This window comes from Lethenteron reissneri, unplaced genomic scaffold (genome assembly GCF_015708825.2).
Source record: "Lethenteron reissneri isolate LAM-NWPU_2019-01 unplaced genomic scaffold, ASM1570882v1 scaffold_1640, whole genome shotgun sequence".
Lineage (NCBI taxonomy): Eukaryota > Metazoa > Chordata > Hyperoartia > Petromyzontiformes > Petromyzontidae > Lethenteron > Lethenteron reissneri.
Genome location: NW_026891378.1, coordinates 2367973 through 2386008, shown reverse-complemented (window position 1 = coordinate 2386008; position 18036 = coordinate 2367973). Strand labels below are relative to the sequence as shown.

The 18036-nt window shown below is 56.1% G+C and overlaps 1 protein-coding gene across 1 annotated transcript in view; it reads right to left on the bottom strand.

Moving 5' to 3' along the window:
• LOC133339073 (E3 ubiquitin/ISG15 ligase TRIM25-like) overlaps window positions 1-18036 on the bottom strand; it is a 30073-nt gene that overhangs the window by 1137 nt on the left and 10900 nt on the right. Inside the window, exons 3-5 of the mRNA XM_061547195.1 lie at window positions 2363-2596; window positions 1231-1253; window positions 725-819 (exon numbers count right to left, since the gene is read on the bottom strand). Coding sequence (XP_061403179.1) covers window positions 725-819; window positions 1231-1253; window positions 2363-2596 — 352 coding nt within the window. The remainder of the gene's footprint in view (window positions 1-724; window positions 820-1230; window positions 1254-2362; window positions 2597-18036) is intronic.

Below are 18036 nucleotides of genomic sequence, written 5' to 3'. Positions count from 1 at the left end.
AATTACGACCATTACCAGCATCAGGAACTCATTTGAGGTTGAAACTGCCTAGCAGAGACCCAGGACTGGATCAGATATCACCTGCCACTGATGTTAGCCATGGCGCGTAATCAAACCCAGGTAAATGGGTTTGCAGTGCAGTGTGCTAACCACTATGCCACCGCTCCCCCCATGCACAAATGCACAGACACATTCACAGGCACACATTGCATCTCAACATCACAATTACCCCTGACTCGTAATGCTGATTATTTACCCAAGAACACCACACTAAGTTTCATGGCTCTTCAGTAGGGTCCTGGAATGGGATGTGAACAAAGACCAAGATTCCCTGTGTAGCCTTCACAGACTATTGGGACAAGTGCTGTTCGTGAGAGTCTATGAAGGCTGGCCTGGCACACGAGGTGGGTGGCCAGCACCACGCCCGACCACCTTTGTCTCGCTTGTGGCGATTATTTTTACACACCTCATCAGGTTTCAGGATGTATACAAAGACATATCCCCCGTGTAGCCTTGTCAGACTGTTGGGGCAAATCAGCACAGTTGAAGGCTGGCACGACACACGAGGGGGTGGGTGGCTTGTACTACGCCTGGCCGCCTTTGTCTCCCTAGTGGTGATGTTTATAAAACTCGAGGTAATTATTTGAGGGTGAGTCGATCTCGTGCACACACATTTTACTGTCAAGATGGCCCCATCACCCATGATTCACACTGAAGAACTCACACAAGAGTTTGACTGCAGGTGTCTCCAGGACTTGAAGCGAGGCAATGTCCTCTTGTCTGCGAGCTGAGGGTGGAGCTGCTGTAACCCTCCCTGTCCTGTGAAAGCAGAGCAGACATGGCTACTGTCTCACATAGAGCATCGTCACTCAGCTCCATCACATGGACACTCATCACAGCATCTTCATGCGTGGGATCGTCACAGCTCCATCACACAGGCACTCGTCAAGCAAAGCATCATCACTCGTCTCACAATTACAGCATCACCACACAGAATTACTATTACCACACAGTATCAACATGTAGCATAATCACACAGCACACAGCATCACCACACAGCATTACTATTACCACACATAGCATCATCACATACAGCACCATCACACAGCATCACCATCACACGGCATCACCACACAGCATCCCCACATACAGCCAATATCTCACTGCCCGCACCCCACACTCAGTTCCATGTTGTCGTGTGTCGAGTCGTGAGTGAAAGTCGTATTTTACCTGCGCGTCTCCTCCAGGTGCCCCTGTGGGAGAGAGAGATGCGTTACTGTGACTCTACCTCCAATCCCTTGTGATCAGTGGAGTTCCCACTGCAACACCGTGGAATATAAACACCAAAGTCTTGGCTTATCACCCTATGATCATCAACACTGACTTACGGGGCAAATATTTCAGTGAGACCGGTTGATAGTCAACCATAAACTATTTTTTATTTTTGCAGGTAAGGTCCACGGAGCTATTTAGCTCTTTTTCAGCAGCGACCTGGCCACAAATAATAGCTCAACGAAGTGGTTCTTCACGTGCAAATTTATAGCAGCCCCATACTCGAAACGCACGTTTACAAATGTGGAGTGAAAAACTGGAGGACCAGGAGAAAAATCCATGTGACCATGGAGAGAGACATGAAAACTCCAAATATATAAGGAAGTCAGGTTTGGGATCAAATCCACGACTTCCGGCATACCAGGCGAGGTAGTTAACATCTCGCCACCTTAATGAGGACCAACACTGATTTGCTGGGCAAATATTTCAGAGTGAGACCGGTTGATATTGATCTGTGTTGAGAGTAACTTCAGACTGGTAATATCTGGAGTTACCGATGCACATGGTGCAGGTCTTGTAGAAGTGATGTTCAAGACACAATGATATCATTAATACGCGTATGAGACCTCGTATTTATTTTATCATCCCTAATATGAACAATGCAGGTAGCGCATCCAAGTGGAGGTACACAAAGTAGGAAGCAGAGATGACATCGGCTCGTGAGCAGGCGCTGGTGGATTGTTGCATCGCGACATCATGAGATGTGGCAATGGCTTGAGGAGGCCTTCATCCATCCGTGGATAGATCATGGCTGATGATAATCATGACTTCCGTGTACATTGTTGTTGTATAGTTGATTTAAAAAGTTAAATTCCATTAAATTCACAATGAAACAAACTGAATGGGAATTAATTTAACTGAGAAAATATGAGCTGGCCTTCCACGTGGCAGCCACTGGAGCTGTGATGCGAATCTATGAGTGGAGCTGTGTTCTCAAGCCCAGTGGATGCCAGCTCTCATTCAGGAGCCTCCCTTTGCTGTTGGTGAGAGGGCTCTTTGCCAATAGCGACACTGGAGACTCATCGCTCACCTGCAGGAACGCGAGCGAGTCCCTCTCCTGCGCTAGGGCCTGCAGGCGAGTGGCTGCTGCCTGGAGCTCGCTGATCTCGCGCTGGTAGTGAGCGATCTTCTTCTTGATCTGGGACAGCAGGTCACGCCCTTTCTGCTCCGCTTGCTCTAAAGCCGCCTTTTCCTCCCCATCCAACGCTGCTCTCGCGCGGGCGAATCGGACCGAAATTGAGGCCTTTTCATCTGTCACGGTTCCCTGCAAAGAGAAAGAAATGCCACCTCTGTTCATTAAATGTCTAGTCCTTTGTGAAATTCAGGTCCGTGCGACCCGAGTGCAACTGTGAAGGTGCCCAGACAGTAATACGAGTCTGCAACACTGAGGCCTCCTTCTTCCTCTACCACTGATAACGCCACTGTGTATTTTCACTACCACACGACTCGCCATAAATGGCGGGGCCTGTGAGGCAATGAAATTATCAAATACCATCATGAGTACATTTAGCATCCGTGCCATTCTCATTGCTCAAGGCTATCAGGACAATGCTTTGTTTACCGTCGCATGAAGCGAAGGGAAATCTGTAATTCGCCTTCCACAATTTGAGCCTTAATGAATTGGGAAGTTAATCTAGAATCGAAGCTTTCGTGACTGCAGGAATATCATACTCTTTGGTTGTTTCGGTAAAGTCACGTAGGTAGAAATAAAATAAAACAAATCACGACGTTTCGACTGCAACACAAGCATCCGTCATCACCACACAAAGAGAAACAAAGAGCCATACACACAACCTAGAATATGGATGCAAAAACAATTTAGCAATCTATTAAAATACATCATCAACCAGTTTTAGTGTTTAATTGTGTTGTTGGCCGACTCTGGGTTGCATCGCATTATATTTATAAGTTCAGCTAGGTTCGCGTCTCCCATCTTCTTGCTGTCTTTACCTCCTTGCAGTTTGTCGTTCTCGGTGTGCTTTACCACCGTCCTCTTCCTCGATGTACATGTCTATTACTTTTCCCTGCCCCCTCTCCCCCTTCTCTACAGCCTATATAAGTTCCCCCCCTCAGTTTACGTGTTTCGCTCTCTCGCACACATGGCTTGCCTCTGTGTATCCCTGTATCTCCATGTGTGTATGTCTCTTTGCGTGGTGTCCCTCTGTGTGTTCCCTCTCTGCGTGATTCTCACCTGATGACGGCTGCTTGTGTTGCAGTCGAAACGTCGTGATTTGTTTTATTTTAATTTTATTTCTATCTACGTGACTTTACCGAAAAGAACAAAGAGTAAAGGCTAATTCCTCTTTAAATGAATGTTTTGCATGTGAGAGAAAACCACATATGTGTAGTGGTGATACGCGCTGGGGTGGGGATCGTATGCCAGCGCGTAGTGATTGGCTGTGTGTGTTGGTGACGCGCGCTGACGGTGAAGGATCAGGGGTCAGCGCGGGGTCGGGGGTTACGAGGCAGTGATTGGCTGGGTATCGGTGACGCGCGCTGACAGCGATGGGATCCTGGGGCAAGCGCGCGGGGATTGGTCAACTAAGGGGGGTGCTCACGTCGAGGTCCGCATACGCTCCGTCTCCCGAGAGCGGGGGCTATATAAGGTGGTGCGCACAGGCGCACGGGGAGTTGGTGACCAGCGAAGACTGAAGACGGAGGAGGAAGAGATAGGGCCCTGCGGCACCTAGTCCCGCTGTCCTTGTAAGGGCCGGGGCTCTGTGTGACCCAGAGGCGGGACCCTGGGATCCGGGGCCGAACGTCCGTGGGAGGGCCGGCCCTCGGGACCCAGAGGTTGTGACCCACGCCCAAGCTGGGGTGGGCCTGGAGTCTCCACGGACGTTACGGGGCTGGAGTGCAGTGCGAGCATGCAGTGTGAGCATGCAGCGTGAGCCATAGTAACTACACGTGTCAAGAGGAGTGTGTAGTGGAAAAGGTAGTAACTACACGTGTCAAGTGGAGTGTGTAGTGGGAAAGGTAGTGACCACACGTGTCAAGTGAAGTGTGTGTAGTTTGAGAAATAGTGACCACACGTGTCAAGTGAAGTGTGTGTAGTGTGAGGAATAGTGACCACACGTTGTATCGTGACAAGTCAAGGTTTAATAAAAAGTGTGCTACCCGTCAAGTGGTTTCCTGCCGTCATTCCGAAAACTTCAACTGGCGTCAGAAGTGAAACAGTCTTCCAGGCATGGATACAAGGAAGACCCGTCGGACTCACGGGATTGACCGCGAGGATAACCTCGACGACTCGGGCCAGCTGGCATCGGGGGGAGAGGACGAGGAAATGCCGATGCCGCAGGACCCGCCGAGTGCGTCGGACGAGCGACTGGGGACCGATGCCGTACTCCGCGAGGCGCACTCCCGTCTGGCAGAGCTGCTGCTCGCCGCCGCGTCCATCCTGGCAGAAATCAACACGTCAGGAGGAGCGGGGACGTCGGCGGACATTCAACAGGGTCGCCCCGCAGATTCCCGCCAAAATGACTTGGCGATTCCCGCCATTTCAACTGCGCGGACATCTTTTGGCGGGAACGGCGAGCGACACGTGGCGGCGGTTCTCCAAGCGCGCCCGCTTACGTCTTCAACGCGCGCTGCGGACCGCCATCAGCCATCCGCCATTGGGGCCGCCATCTTGCAGACCGACGGTGCGGCGGAGAGGAACCACGTGGCAGAGGACGACTTCATCTTCCAGCAGCGCCTTCCCACATTGTCAGCCTTCAAGGCGGAAGGCGGGGACTGGGGCGCATTCCAGCGCAGGTTTCTGGCGCATCAGGAAATGTCCGCCTGGTCCGACGCTACGGCGCTGCGGGCACTGCCTGCCATGTTGGACGACGACGCGCTCGCGGCCTTCAGGTCCGCACAGAGGTCGGACCGCTCCACGCTTAAGGCTGCGCTGGGTCTCATGGCCAAGGTCTACGGTCCTCCCTCGGCGTGTCGCCATCACTTTTACGCCCGACGGAAGGCGGACACAGAGACCGCGCTCGCCTACCGCACGGCGTTGTTGGCTCTCGCCGACGCCGCGTTCCCTCGTATGGACGAGGAGGGCCAGGACGCGATGGTCTTGGAGCAACTGCTCAAGTTGGCGCAGGACCTGGGGGTCCCCATCAACATGGCCGACGAGGTCGATATTTCTTCTTTGCGGGTCGCAACAAGTATACAGGTGCACGAGGTCCTCCAGCGTAAACAGGGGGTCGACTGCACTGCTGCCGTGGCCTCAGCTCCGGGCCCGGTGGTCACCGAGCCCCAAGTCGTCAGCCCACGAGAGGAGGCGTTCACCGCGGGACGACCGGGGGACTGGAGGTCGGGGGGTCGTTCGCCTCTGCGATCGGCCCGCAAGCTGGAGCAACCGAGACCTCCGACGTCCCTCATCACGAGTTACAACTGCGGCCTCCGGGGCCACGTGGCGTCCGGTTGCCGCGCTCCATGTCAGCGCGCCATGGGACCTCGGCTGGACGACGACCAAGGCCCCAAGTCATCCCTACTACCCCCGGCAAGTCGCGGCACTTCACATGCTCGGCCTACATGCACGACACACATGGGCCGTCGCGTTGCGGCGGAGGAAGGCCGGTTAGGGATCGGGGATTCGGTTCGGCGAGGGGGGTTCGTGCGGGACCGAGGGGACATTAAATGGTCTGAGTTGGGGCACAGGATAGTGGCTGCGTCGGCGGGATCATCGGTCGTTACGGGATTCATTGACGAGGTCGAGGTCAGGGTGTTAGTGGACACGGGGGCGTCGGCGACTATTATATCAGACCTCATTTACAACATTCTCCCCGTCCAATGTCGACCTTTCCTCCCGGTGGACGTGCCATTTTACGCGGCAAATGGGGGCTCGTTGGGCATTGTCGGCCAGATTAGGGCATCCATTTGCATTGGAGATATTAAATTGTCGGGACCCGTTTTCGTTTCTTCTTCCTTAGCGGTTACTTGTCTGTTGGGCACAGATTTTTTGGCTAAAATTCCCATTAAAATTCTCATCGATCAGCGTTGCATTGAGCTACCATCGGGTCGCCGTATTTCATTTTTGACGAATCCTACCGAAATTCGGACGGCGTGCGCTACGATACAAGCGCTGGCGACACAGACCGTGCACGTGCCCCCGGGTTCACAGATGTTAATTCCCCTCCGGTTGAGGAAACCATTGGTTGGGGAGACCTCGGAACAGGGCATGCTTTTGGGTCCTTCAAATAGGGCTGTCGGGGGTCTCGATTTGTCGGTGGCTCACACTTTGGTTCGGGCTGACAAGGACCCGTTCGTGATGGTTTTAAACGCTGGTTCGCGGACGGCCGTTATTCAGCAGGGCACTGTGCTAGCTCACACGGCACGGGTCCCTGCGAAAGAGCGCCTGGTTGCGCATGTTGATCCAAGCCCGACGCAGACCAATCCATCGAGGGAGGACCTTGAATGGGTCGATTCGCTGTGCGCGGACTCGAACGATTTGTCAACGGTACAGTTGGGTGCGCTGCGTGCGTTGCTGATAGAATTTTCTGACGCGTATCCGCTCCCCAGAATGGACAAGTCCCTCGATGCATTGTCTGGTGCGCGATATTTTCTACTCTTGATTTATTATCGGGATTCTGGCAGCTGCCACTCGACGACGAGTCTAGACCTAAGACAGCATTTCGGACTCCAGAGGGCCTGTTCCAGTTTAACCGGTTACCCATGGGACTTCACTCCGCTCCCGCGACGTTTCAGCGCCTTATGGAGTTGGTTATGTCGGGCTTGCAATGGGATACTTGCTTGATTTACCTAGACGATGTCATTGTTTTCAGTAAAACGTTTGAGGAACACCTCCAGCGGTTGAGAGGGGTGTTCTTGCGGATGCGATCGGCTAAATTAAAGTTTAAACCGGCCAAATGCCACCTTCTTCGTAAGTCCGTGAGATACTTGGGCCACATTGTCGATTCTTCGGGGATCTCCACCGATCCCGCGAAGACGAACTGTGTCAGTTCATGGCCAACGCCCATGTCGGTTTCGGACGTGCGCAGTTTCATCGGTTTTGCTTCTTACTACCGCCGATTCGTTGAGCATTTCGCCACCATTGCAAAACCCTTGCACGCTCTAATGGCAAAAGGAGTCAAGTTCCGATGGGGACCAGAGGAGGAGGCCGCGTTCTGCTCCCTCCGGGACGCCCGGGTGGGTGCCCCGCCCTTGCGTTATCCGGACTTTACAAGTCCCTTCTTGATAGACACGGATGCTAGCAACACGGGCATTGGGGGGGGTGCTCTCACAGGTCGTTGGGGGAGTCTAAAGGGTGGTCGCCTATGGTAGCAGGGTTTTATCGCCGGCGGAGCAGCGCTACTGCGTCACCCGTCGCGAGTTGCTGGCTATTGTTTTTTTTGTACAGCAATTTAGACCGTATCTCTATGGCCGTCACTTTACGATCCGGACGGACCACGCGGCGCTTCAGTATTCATTGAGGGTCGCCCAACCCTCAGGCCAATTGTCACGGTGGTTGGAAGTCCTCCAGGACTATCAGTTCACGACCACATACCATAAGGGGTTGCGCCACACTAACGCCGATGCCCTGTCGCGATTGTCGCTTTGTCACAAATGTGCGTGCTTAATGGGATTGGCGCGCTGTAAACCGCCAGCTGCGGAAAGTATGGGGGCGTTGGCCGCGACCGCGGATGCACCGATCGGTGATGTTCCCGCTACCCCTGAGGGAGAGGACTCGCTGTTCTCACTGTTGCTGATTGAGTGGGGCCGTCTCCAAATGGCTGACAGCTCCCTGCTAGCGTTGCGTCGCAGGGCGGGAGGTCCCGAGGAGGGCCGGGAGCGAACTGGCTCCTGGGTACTCAAGCAGGGCCTGTTAATGAGATGGGACAATTTGTCCCGGCGGCACGCACTCATGGTGCCTTCCGCTGTGCGGGGGAAAGTTGCCCTGGCCGCACATGAACGCCTCTTGCATTTGGGAGTAAACAAAACGCTTGCTCTGCTTCAGCGTGACTATTATTGGCCGGGGATGGGGAGTGATGTGGTGAATATTCTAAAGGGGTGTGTTGATTGCGCCAAACGAAAACCGCCGCCCGTGGCGTCGAATCCACCGCTGCAATCTATTCAGGTCTCGCGCACTAACGAGCTCATTGCGCTCGATATTTTGGGGCCTTTTCCAGTCACGCCTAGGGGAAATAAGTACCTGTTGGTTGGTGTCGAATACTTTACCCGGTGGCCTATGGCGTGGCCACTCGCCAACCAGTCGGCGGCGGCTGTGATGGACGCCTTTGTCCAGGGCTACGTTCTGGACAAGGGGGCTCCCGAACGCTTGCTGACCGACCAAGGGAAACATTTTTCTAGTAAATTGCTGCAAGAGGTGTGCGACCTATTGGGTACTAAGAAGGTGCGTACCTCCCCGTACCACCCACAGACAGACGGGATGGTGGAGCGACTCCACAGGACTTTGACTTCTATGCTGTGCCAGCAGGTGTGTGAGGCACATGTTGACTGGGACCTGCAGGTCCCGGGGGTCCTCGCCGCGTACAGAATGGCCCCCATGCAGCAACGGGATTTTCCCCATTCTATCTGATGTATGGTCGGGAAGCCGACCCGCCCATGGAAACGCAGCTGGGACTGTCCGCGCCACGAACGAATTCGAAATTGGCTGAACATATTAAATTTAACATTCATAAGCTGACCGAGGCACGGGAGGCCGCACGGCTTAATTCGCGGGCTCGCCAAATTGCCAACGAGCGCTTGCGTGCACGGAAGGTGTCCGTGCATAACTGGAAACCAAGCGATAGGGCCTGGCTGCACTGCCCTCAGGCACCAAGCCATGGCGGGGACCCATGGAGGTCGTGCGGGTTGCACACCCCCAGTGTGTTCAGATAAAATGGGGAAAGCGCCGTTGCTACGTCCACCCCTCCCGACTGAAACCGTTCTCGCCTCCATATGGCCTCCCTTTGTGTCGTGAGGGCGGAGCATGTGACGTGACCGACGACCCAAGGGGGGAAATGTCTCCGCCTGATCCTCACATGTCTCCGCCTGATCCGCTCCCAGGTGTCTCGGAAGTGACAGCTGCCGACCACCGGCGGCCGGATCCCAGCGGCGCGGCCAGTCCTTCCAGGCCCGATCCGCGCCTTCCAGGGCTGCCGGAGCCACCGGACGGTCGTCAGCGTCCCGTCCCATACGATGGACCGGCCAGGCGGACTCGCGCTAGGTCGCGCAACCTTTCATGACCAACCGAATGAGGGGCTGATGCGGCCGGAGCGCCTCGTCACTGCGTTCCTCATCCGCTCGACCGCTCTATCATCCCGGTGGAGGAGCGAGCGGAGGGGGGAGGATCGATAGTCACAGAGACACTGGACACGTTCTTTTTCTTGGACTTGCTTTTATTGTGTTGTTCGTCGGTTTGTACATAGCTTGTTGTCTAGGTGTTGTGTGTTGTTGTTGACTTTTATTGTGTTGGTTGTCGGTTTGTACATAGGTTGTTGTCGGGTGTTGTGTCGTTGTGTTGTTGTTGTTGCGTTACGGGGCACACTGGGGGGTGGGGTTTTGTTGTGTTGTTTAGCAGCCGGGCCGGCTGCGAGCTATGTGGGAGGGGGTGATGTAGTGGTGATACGCGCTGGGGTGGGGATCGTATGCCAGCGCGTAGTGATTGGCTGTGTGTGTTGGTGACGCGCGCTGACGGTGAAGGATCAGGGGTCAGCGCGGGGTCGGGGGTCATGAGGCAGTGATTGGCTGGGTATCGGTGACGCGCGCTGACAGCGATGGGATCCTGGGGCAAGCGCGCGGGGATTGGTCAACTAAGGGGGATGCTCACGTCGAGGTCCGCATACGCTCCGTCTCCCGTAAGCGGGGGCTATATAAGGTGGTGCGCACAGGCGCACGGGGAGTTGGTGACCAACGAAGACTGAAGACGGAGGAGGAAGAGATAGGGCCCTGCGGCACCTAGTCCCGCTGTCCTTGTAAGGGCCGGGGCTCTGTGTGACCCAGAGGCGGGACCCTGGGATCCGGGGCCGAACGTCCGTGGGAGGGCCGGCCCTCGGGACCCAGAGGTTGTGACCCACGCCCAAGCTGGGGTGGGCCTGGAGTCTCCACGGACGTTACGGGGCTGGAGTGCAGTGCGAGCATGCAGTGTGAGCATGCAGCGTGAGCCATAGTAACTACACGTGTCAAGAGGAGTGTGTAGTGGGAAAGGTAGTAACTACACGTGTCAAGTGGAGTGTGTAGTGGGAAAGGTAGTGACCACACGTGTCAAGTGAAGTGTGTGTAGTTTGAGAAATAGTGACCACACGTGTCAAGTGAAGTGTGTGTAGTGTGAGGAATAGTGACCACACGTTGTATCGTGACAAGTCAAGGTTTAATAAAAAGTGTGCTACCCGTCAAGTGGTTTCCTGCCGTCATTCCGAATACTTCAACTGGCGTCAGAAGTGAAACAGTCTTCCAGGCATGGATACAAGGAAGACCCGTCGGACTCACGGGATTGACCGCGAGGATAACCTCGACGACTCGGGCCAGCTGGCATCGGGGGGAGAGGACGAGGAAATGCCGATGCCGCAGGACCCGCCGAGGGCGTCGGACGAGCGACTGGGGACCGATGCCGTACTCCGCGAGGCGCACTCCCGTCTGGCAGAGCTGCTGCTCGCCGCCGCGTCCATCCTGGCAGAAATCAACACGTCAGGAGGAGCGGGGACGTCGGCGGACATTCAACAGGGTCGCCCTGCAGATTCCCGCCAAAATGACTTAGCGATTCCCGCCATTTCAAATGCGCGGACATCTTTTGGCGGGAACGGCGAGCGACACGTGGCGGCGGTTCTCCAAGCGCGCCCGCTTACGTCATCAACGCGCGCTGCGGACCGCCATCAGCCATCCGCCATTGGGGCCGCCATCTTGCAGACCGACGGTGCGGCGGAGAGGAACCACGTGGCAGAGGACGACTTCATCTTCCAGCAGCGCCTTCCCACATTGTCAGCCTTCAAGGCGGAAGGCGGGGACTGGGGCGCATTCCAGCGCAGGTTTCTGGCGCATCAGGAAATGTCCGCCTGGTCCGACGCTACGGCGCTGCGGGCACTGCCTGCCATGTTGGACGACGACGCGCTCGCGGCCTTCAGGTCCGCACAGAGGTCGGACCGCTCCAGGCTTAAGGCTGCGCTGGGTCTCATGGCCAAGGTCTACGGTCCTCCCTCGGCGTGTCGCCATCACTTTTACGCCCGACGGAAGGCGGACACGGAGACCGCGCTCGCCTACCGCACGGCGTTGTTGGCTCTCGCCGACGCCGCGTTCCCTCGTATGGACGAGGAGGGCCAGGACGCGATGGTCTTGGAGCAACTGCTCAAGTTGGCGCAGGACCTGGGGGTCCCCATCAACATGGCCGACGAGGTCGATATTTCTTCTTTGCGGGTCGCAACAAGTATACAGGTGCACGAGGTCCTCCAGCGTAAACAGGGGGTCGTCTGCAATGCTGCTGTGGCCTCAGCTCCGGGCCCGGTGGTCACCGAGCCCCAAGTCGTCAGCCCACGAGAGGAGGTGATCACCGCGGGACGACCGGGGGACTGGAGGTCGGGGGGTCGTTCGCCTCTGCGATTGGCCCGCAAGCTGGAGCAACCGAGACCTCCGACGTCCCTCATCACGAGTTACAACTGCGGCCTCCGGGGCCACGTGGCGTCCGGTTGCCGGGCTCCACGTCAGCGCGCCATGGGACCTCGGCTGGACGACGACCAAGGCCCCAAGTCATCCCTACTACCCCCGGCAAGTCGCGGCACTTCACATGCTCGGCCTACATGCACGACACACATGGGCCGTCGCGTTGCGGCGGAGGAAGGCCGGTTAGGGATCGGGGATTCGGTTCGGCGAGGGGGGTTCGTGCGGGACCGAGGGGACATTAAATGGTCTGAGTTGGGGCACAGGATAGTGGCTGCGTCGGCGGGATCATCGGTCGTTACGGGATTCATTGACGGGGTCGAGGTCAGGGTGTTAGTGGACACGGGGGCGTCGGCGACTATTATATCAGACCTCATTTACAACATTCTCCCCGTCCAATGTCGACCTTTCCTCCCGGTGGACGTGCCATTTTACGCGGCAAATGGGGGCTCGTTGGGCATTGTCGGCCAGATTAGGGCATCCATTTGCATTGGAGATATTAAATTGTCGGGACCCGTTTTCGTTTCTTCTTCCTTAGCGGTTACTTGTCTGTTGGGCACAGATTTTTTGGCTAAAATTCCCATTAAAATTCTCATCGATCAGCATTGCATTGAGCTACCATCGGGTCGCCGTATTTCATTTTTGACGAATCCTACCGAAATTCAGACGGCGTGCGCTATGATACAAGCGCTGGCGACACAGACCGTGCACGTGCCCCCGGGTTCACAGATGTTAATTCCCCTCCGGTTGAGGAAACCATTGGTTGGGGAGACCTCGGAACAGGGCATGCTTTTGGGTCCTTCAAATAGGGCTGTCGGGGGTCTCGATTTGTCGGTGGCTCACACTTTGGTTCGGGCTGACAAGGACCCGTTCGTGATGGTTTTAAACGCTGGTTCGCGGACGGCCGTTATTCAGCAGGGCACTGTGCTAGATCACACGGCACGGGTCCCTGCGAAAGAGCGCCTGGTTGCGCATGTTGATCCAAGCCCGACGCTGAACAATCCATCGAGGGAGGACCTTGAATGGGTCGATTCGCTGTGCGCGGACTCGAACGATTTGTCAACGGTACAGTTGGGTGCGCTGCGTGCGTTGCTGATAGAATTTTCTGATGTGTTCAGTAAGCATAAATATGACATTGGGTGCACGGACCTGTTGCGCCACCATATTGAAACAGGCGATGCGGCACCGGTCAGGCTAAACCCCTTCCGGCTGAGTCCTGCTGAGAAGGAACACGTTCAGTCGGCCGTCAACGATATGCTGGCGGCCGCCATTATTTCGCCTTCTTCCAGTCCTTGGGGAGCACCTATTGTGCTGGTTAAAAAGCAAGACGGGTCCTTGCGATTTTGCGTAGATTTCCTTCGCCTGAATAAAATATCCGTGGCTGACGCGTATCCGCTCCCCAGAATGGACGAGTCCCTCGATGCATTGTCTGGTACGCGATATTTTTCTACTCTTGATTTATTATCGGGATTCTGGCAGCTGCCACTCGACGACGAGTCTAGACCTAAGACAGCATTTCGGACTCCAGGGGGCCTGTTCCAGTTTAACCGGTTACCCATGGGACTTCACTCCGCTCCCGCGACGTTTCAGCCCCTTATGGAGTTGGTTATGTCGGGCTTGCAATGGGATACTTGCTTGATTTACCTAGACGATGTCATTGTTTTCAGTAAAACTTTGAGGAACACCTCCAGCGGTTGAGAGGGGTGTTCTTGCGGATGCGATCGGCTAAATTAAAGTTTAAACCGGCCAAATGCCACCTTCTTCGTAAGTCCGTGAGATACTTGGGCCACATTGTCGATTCTTCGGGGATCTCCACCGATCCCGCGAAGACGAACTGTGTCAGTTCATGGCCAACGCCCATGTCGGTTTCGGACGTGCGCAGTTTCATCGGTTTTGCTTCTTACTACCGCCGATTCGTTGAGCATTTCGCCACCATTGCACAACCCTTGCACGCTCTAACGGCAAAAGGAGTCAAGTTCCGATGGGGACCGGAGGAGGAGGCCGCGTTCTGCTCCCTCCGGGACGCCCGGGTGGGTGCCCCGCCCTTGCGTTATCCTGACTTTACAAGTCCCTTCTTGATAGACACGGATGCTAGCAACACGGGCATTGGGGGGGGGTGCTCTCACAGGTCGTTGGGGGAGTCTAAAGGGTGGTCGCCTATGGTAGCAGGGTTTTATCGCCGGCGGAGCAGCGCTACTGCGTCACCCGTCGCGAGTTGCTGGCTATTGTTTTTTTTGTACAGCAATTTAGACCGTATCTCTATGGCCGTCACTTTACGATCCGGACGGACCACGCGGCGCTTCAGTATTCATTGAGGGTCGCCCAACCCTCAGGCCAATTGTCACGGTGGTTGGAAGTCCTCCAGGACTATCAGTTCACGACCACATACCATAAGAGGTTGCGCCACACTAACGCCGATGCCCTGTCGCGATTGTCGCCTTGTCACAAATGTGCGTGCTTAATGGGATCGGCGCGCTGTAAACCGCCAGCTGCGGAAAGTATGGGGGCGTTGGCCGCGACCGCGGATGCACCGATCGGTGATGTTCCCGCTACCCCTGAGGGAGAGGACTTGCTGTTCTAACTGTTGCTGATTGAGTGGGGCCGTCTCCAAATGGCTGACAGCTCCCTGCTAGCGTTGCGTCGCAGGGCGGGAGGTCCCGAGGAGGGCCGGGAGCGAATTGGCTCCTGGGTACTCAAGCAGGGCCTGTTAATGAGATGGGACAATTTGTCCCGGCGGCACGCACTCGTGGTGCCTTCCGCTGTGTGGGGGAAAGTTGCCCTGGCCGCACATGAAGGCCATTTGCATTTGGGAGTAAACAAAACGCTTGCTCTGCTTCAGCGTGACTATTATTGGCCGGGGATGGGGAGTGATGTGGTGAATATTCTAAAGGGGTGTGTTGATTGCGCCAGACGAAAACCGCCGCCCGTGGCGTCGAATCCACCGCTGCAATCTATTCAGGTCTCGCGCACTAACGAGCTCATTGCGCTCGATATTTTGGGGCCTTTTCCAGTCACGCCTAGGGGAAATAAGTACCTGTTGGTTGGTGTCGAATACTTTACCCGGTGGCCTATGGTGTGGCCACTCGCCAACCAGTCGGCGGCGGCTATGATGGACGCCTTTGTCCAGGACTACGTTCTGGACAAGGGGGCTCCCGAACGCTTGCTGACCGACCAAAGGAAACATTTTTCTAGTAAATTGCTGCAAGAGGTGTGCGACCTATTGGGTACTAAGAAGGTGCGTACCTCCCCGTACCACCCACAGACAGACGGGATGGTGGAGCGACTCCACAGGACTTTGACTTCTATGCTGTGCCAGCAGGTGTGTGAGGCACATGTTGACTGGGACCTGCAGGTCCCGGGGGTCCTCGCCGCGTACAGAATGGCCCCCATGCAGCAACGGGATTTTCCCCATTCTATCTGATGTATGGTCGGGAAGCCGACCCGCCCATGGAAACGCAGCTGGGACTGTCCGCGCCACGAACGAATTCGAAATTGGCTGAACATATTAAATTTAACATTCATAAGCTGACCGAGGAACGGGAGGCCGCACGGCTTAATTCGCGGGCTCGCCAAATTGCCAACGAGCGCTTGCGTGCACGAAAGGTGTCCGTGCATAACTGGAAACCAGGCGATAGGGCCTGGCTGCACTGCCCTCAGGCACCTTTGGCTACGTCGCCTAAATTCTTGAAGCCATGGCGGGGACCCATGGAGGTCGTGCGGGTTGCACACCCCCAGTGTGTTCAGATAAAATGGGGAAAGCGCCGTTGCTACGTCCACCCCTCCCGACTGAAACCGTTCTCGCCTCCATATGGCCTCCCTTTGTGTCGTGAGGGCTGAGCATGTGACGTGACCGACGACCCAAGGGGGGAAATGTCTCCGCCTGATCCTCACATGTCTCCGCCTGATCCGCTCCCAGGTGTCTCGGAAGTGACAGCTGCCGACCACCGGCGGCCGGATCCCCGCGGCGAGGCCAGTCCTTCCAGGCCCGATCCGCGCCTTCCAGGGCTGCCGGAGCCACCGGACGGTCGTCAGCGTCCCGTCCCATACGATGGACCGGCCAGGCGGACTCGCGCTAGGTCGCGCAACTTTTCATGACCAACCGAATGAGGGGCCGATGCGGCCGGAGCGCCTCGTCACTGCGTTCCTCGTCCGCTCGACCGCTCTATCATCCCGGTGGAGGAGCGAGCGGAGGGGGGAGGATCGATAGTCACAGAGACACTGGACACGTTCTTTTTCTTGGACTTGCTTTTATTGTGTTGTTCGTCGGTTTGTACATAGCTTGTTGTCTAGGTGTTGTGTGTTGTTGTTGACTTTTATTGTGTTGGTTGTCGGTTTGTACATAGGTTTTTGTCGGGTGTTGTGTCGTTGTGTTGTTGTTGTTGCGTTACGGGGCACTCTGGGGGGTGGGGTTTTGTTGTGTTGTTTAGCAGCCGGGCCGACTGCGAGCTATGTGGGAGGGGGTGATGTAGTGGTGATACGCGCTGGGGTGGGGATCGTATGCCAGCGCGTAGTGATTGGCTGTGTGTGTTGGTGACGCGCGCTGACGGTGAAGGATCAGGGGTCAGCGTGGGGTCGGGGGTTATGAGGCAATGATTGGCTGGGTATCGGTGACGCGCGCTGACAGCGATGGGATCCTGGGGCAAGCGCGCGGGGATTGGTCAACTAAGGGGGATGCTCACGTCGAGGTCCGCATACGCTCCGTTTCCCGAGAGCGGGGGCTATATAAGGTGGTGCGCACAGGCGCACGGGGAGTTGGTGACCAGCGAAGACTGAAGACGGAGGAGGAAGAGATAGGGCCCTGCGGCACTTAGTCCCGCTGTCCTTGTAAGGGCCGGGGCTCTGTGTGACCCAGAGGCGGGACCCTGGGACCCGGGGCCGAACGTCCGTGGGAGGGCCGGCCCTCGGGACCCAGAGGTTGTGACCCACGCCTAAGCTGGGGTGGGCCTGGAGGCTCCACGGACGTTACGGGGCTGGAGTGCAGTGTGAGCATGCAGTGTGAGCATGCAGCGTGAGCCATAGTAACTACACGTGTCAAGAGGAGTGTGTAGTGGGAAAGGTAGTAACTACACGTGTCAAGTGGAGTGTGTAGTGGGAAAGGTAGTGACCACACGTGTCAAGTGAAGTGTGTGTAGTTTGAGAAATAGTGACCACACGTGTCAAGTGAAGTGTGTGTAGTGTGAGGAATAGTGACCACACGTTGTATCGTGACAAGTCAAGGTTTAATAAAAAGTGTGCTACCTGTCAAGTGGTTTCCTGCCGTCATTCCGAATACTTCATATGTATGTATGTGTAATAAAAGGACTCGGACACTTCCTTCTGTCTTCGTGTCTTTTATTGGGTTCTCGTCCTCACCCACACGGCACTCTGTTATAACTCTGCATTTGTAGCCCCCGGCTATTCACTGCTATTATAGCTCCTTCTTCCCTCTGACTCTCTGCTTCATCTACTGTAACCTCCTCCCTGCAGACTCGCTGCTACCTCTATGCAGACTCCCGCTGCTACCCCTATGTGCAGACCCTCTGGCTGCTACCGTATGCAGACCCGCTGCTGACTCTGTATGCAGCCCCGCTGCTGACTGCAGCCTCCTCGCTGCTTCGGGTCGGTCACCGCTGGCCAACGGTGCCGATCCTCGCTCCCCCGTGTTCGTGGCGATCTCGCCACCCTCCGCTTCGCCCTTCGTGGCCTCTCTCTGTTCCTGGTTCCCCGTCACTCCCCGTCCTCTTCCGGTTCCCCTCCTTCTATAGCCTAACCCCTCACCCCCCCACGTGACCTAACTCCTCCCCTCCTGACGTCACCTCCGGAGGGCCGTTTACGCCCGCATTACATCACCCTCCCCCATAAAGAAAATCCAGCCGACCTCGGCTGAATTGCAACCTGACAAGAAATGCGGGTGTAAAGGGCCAACACGTAAAAAGACACGAAGCATGCAACAACAATATAACCAGAACACAACACAACACAATCTAACGAAACGTGAGGGATTTCGAGCGAGTACGGGCAGCCGGGCCGTCCCGGACGGTCGGCAGACCACCCGCCGAGCGGGAACGTGGAAGGGTTTTAGGGGCGACGGGCGCAAGTTCTTCCGTCGCCATTGGAGGCCCGCCACTGTCCCGCTCGCGTCCAGAGACA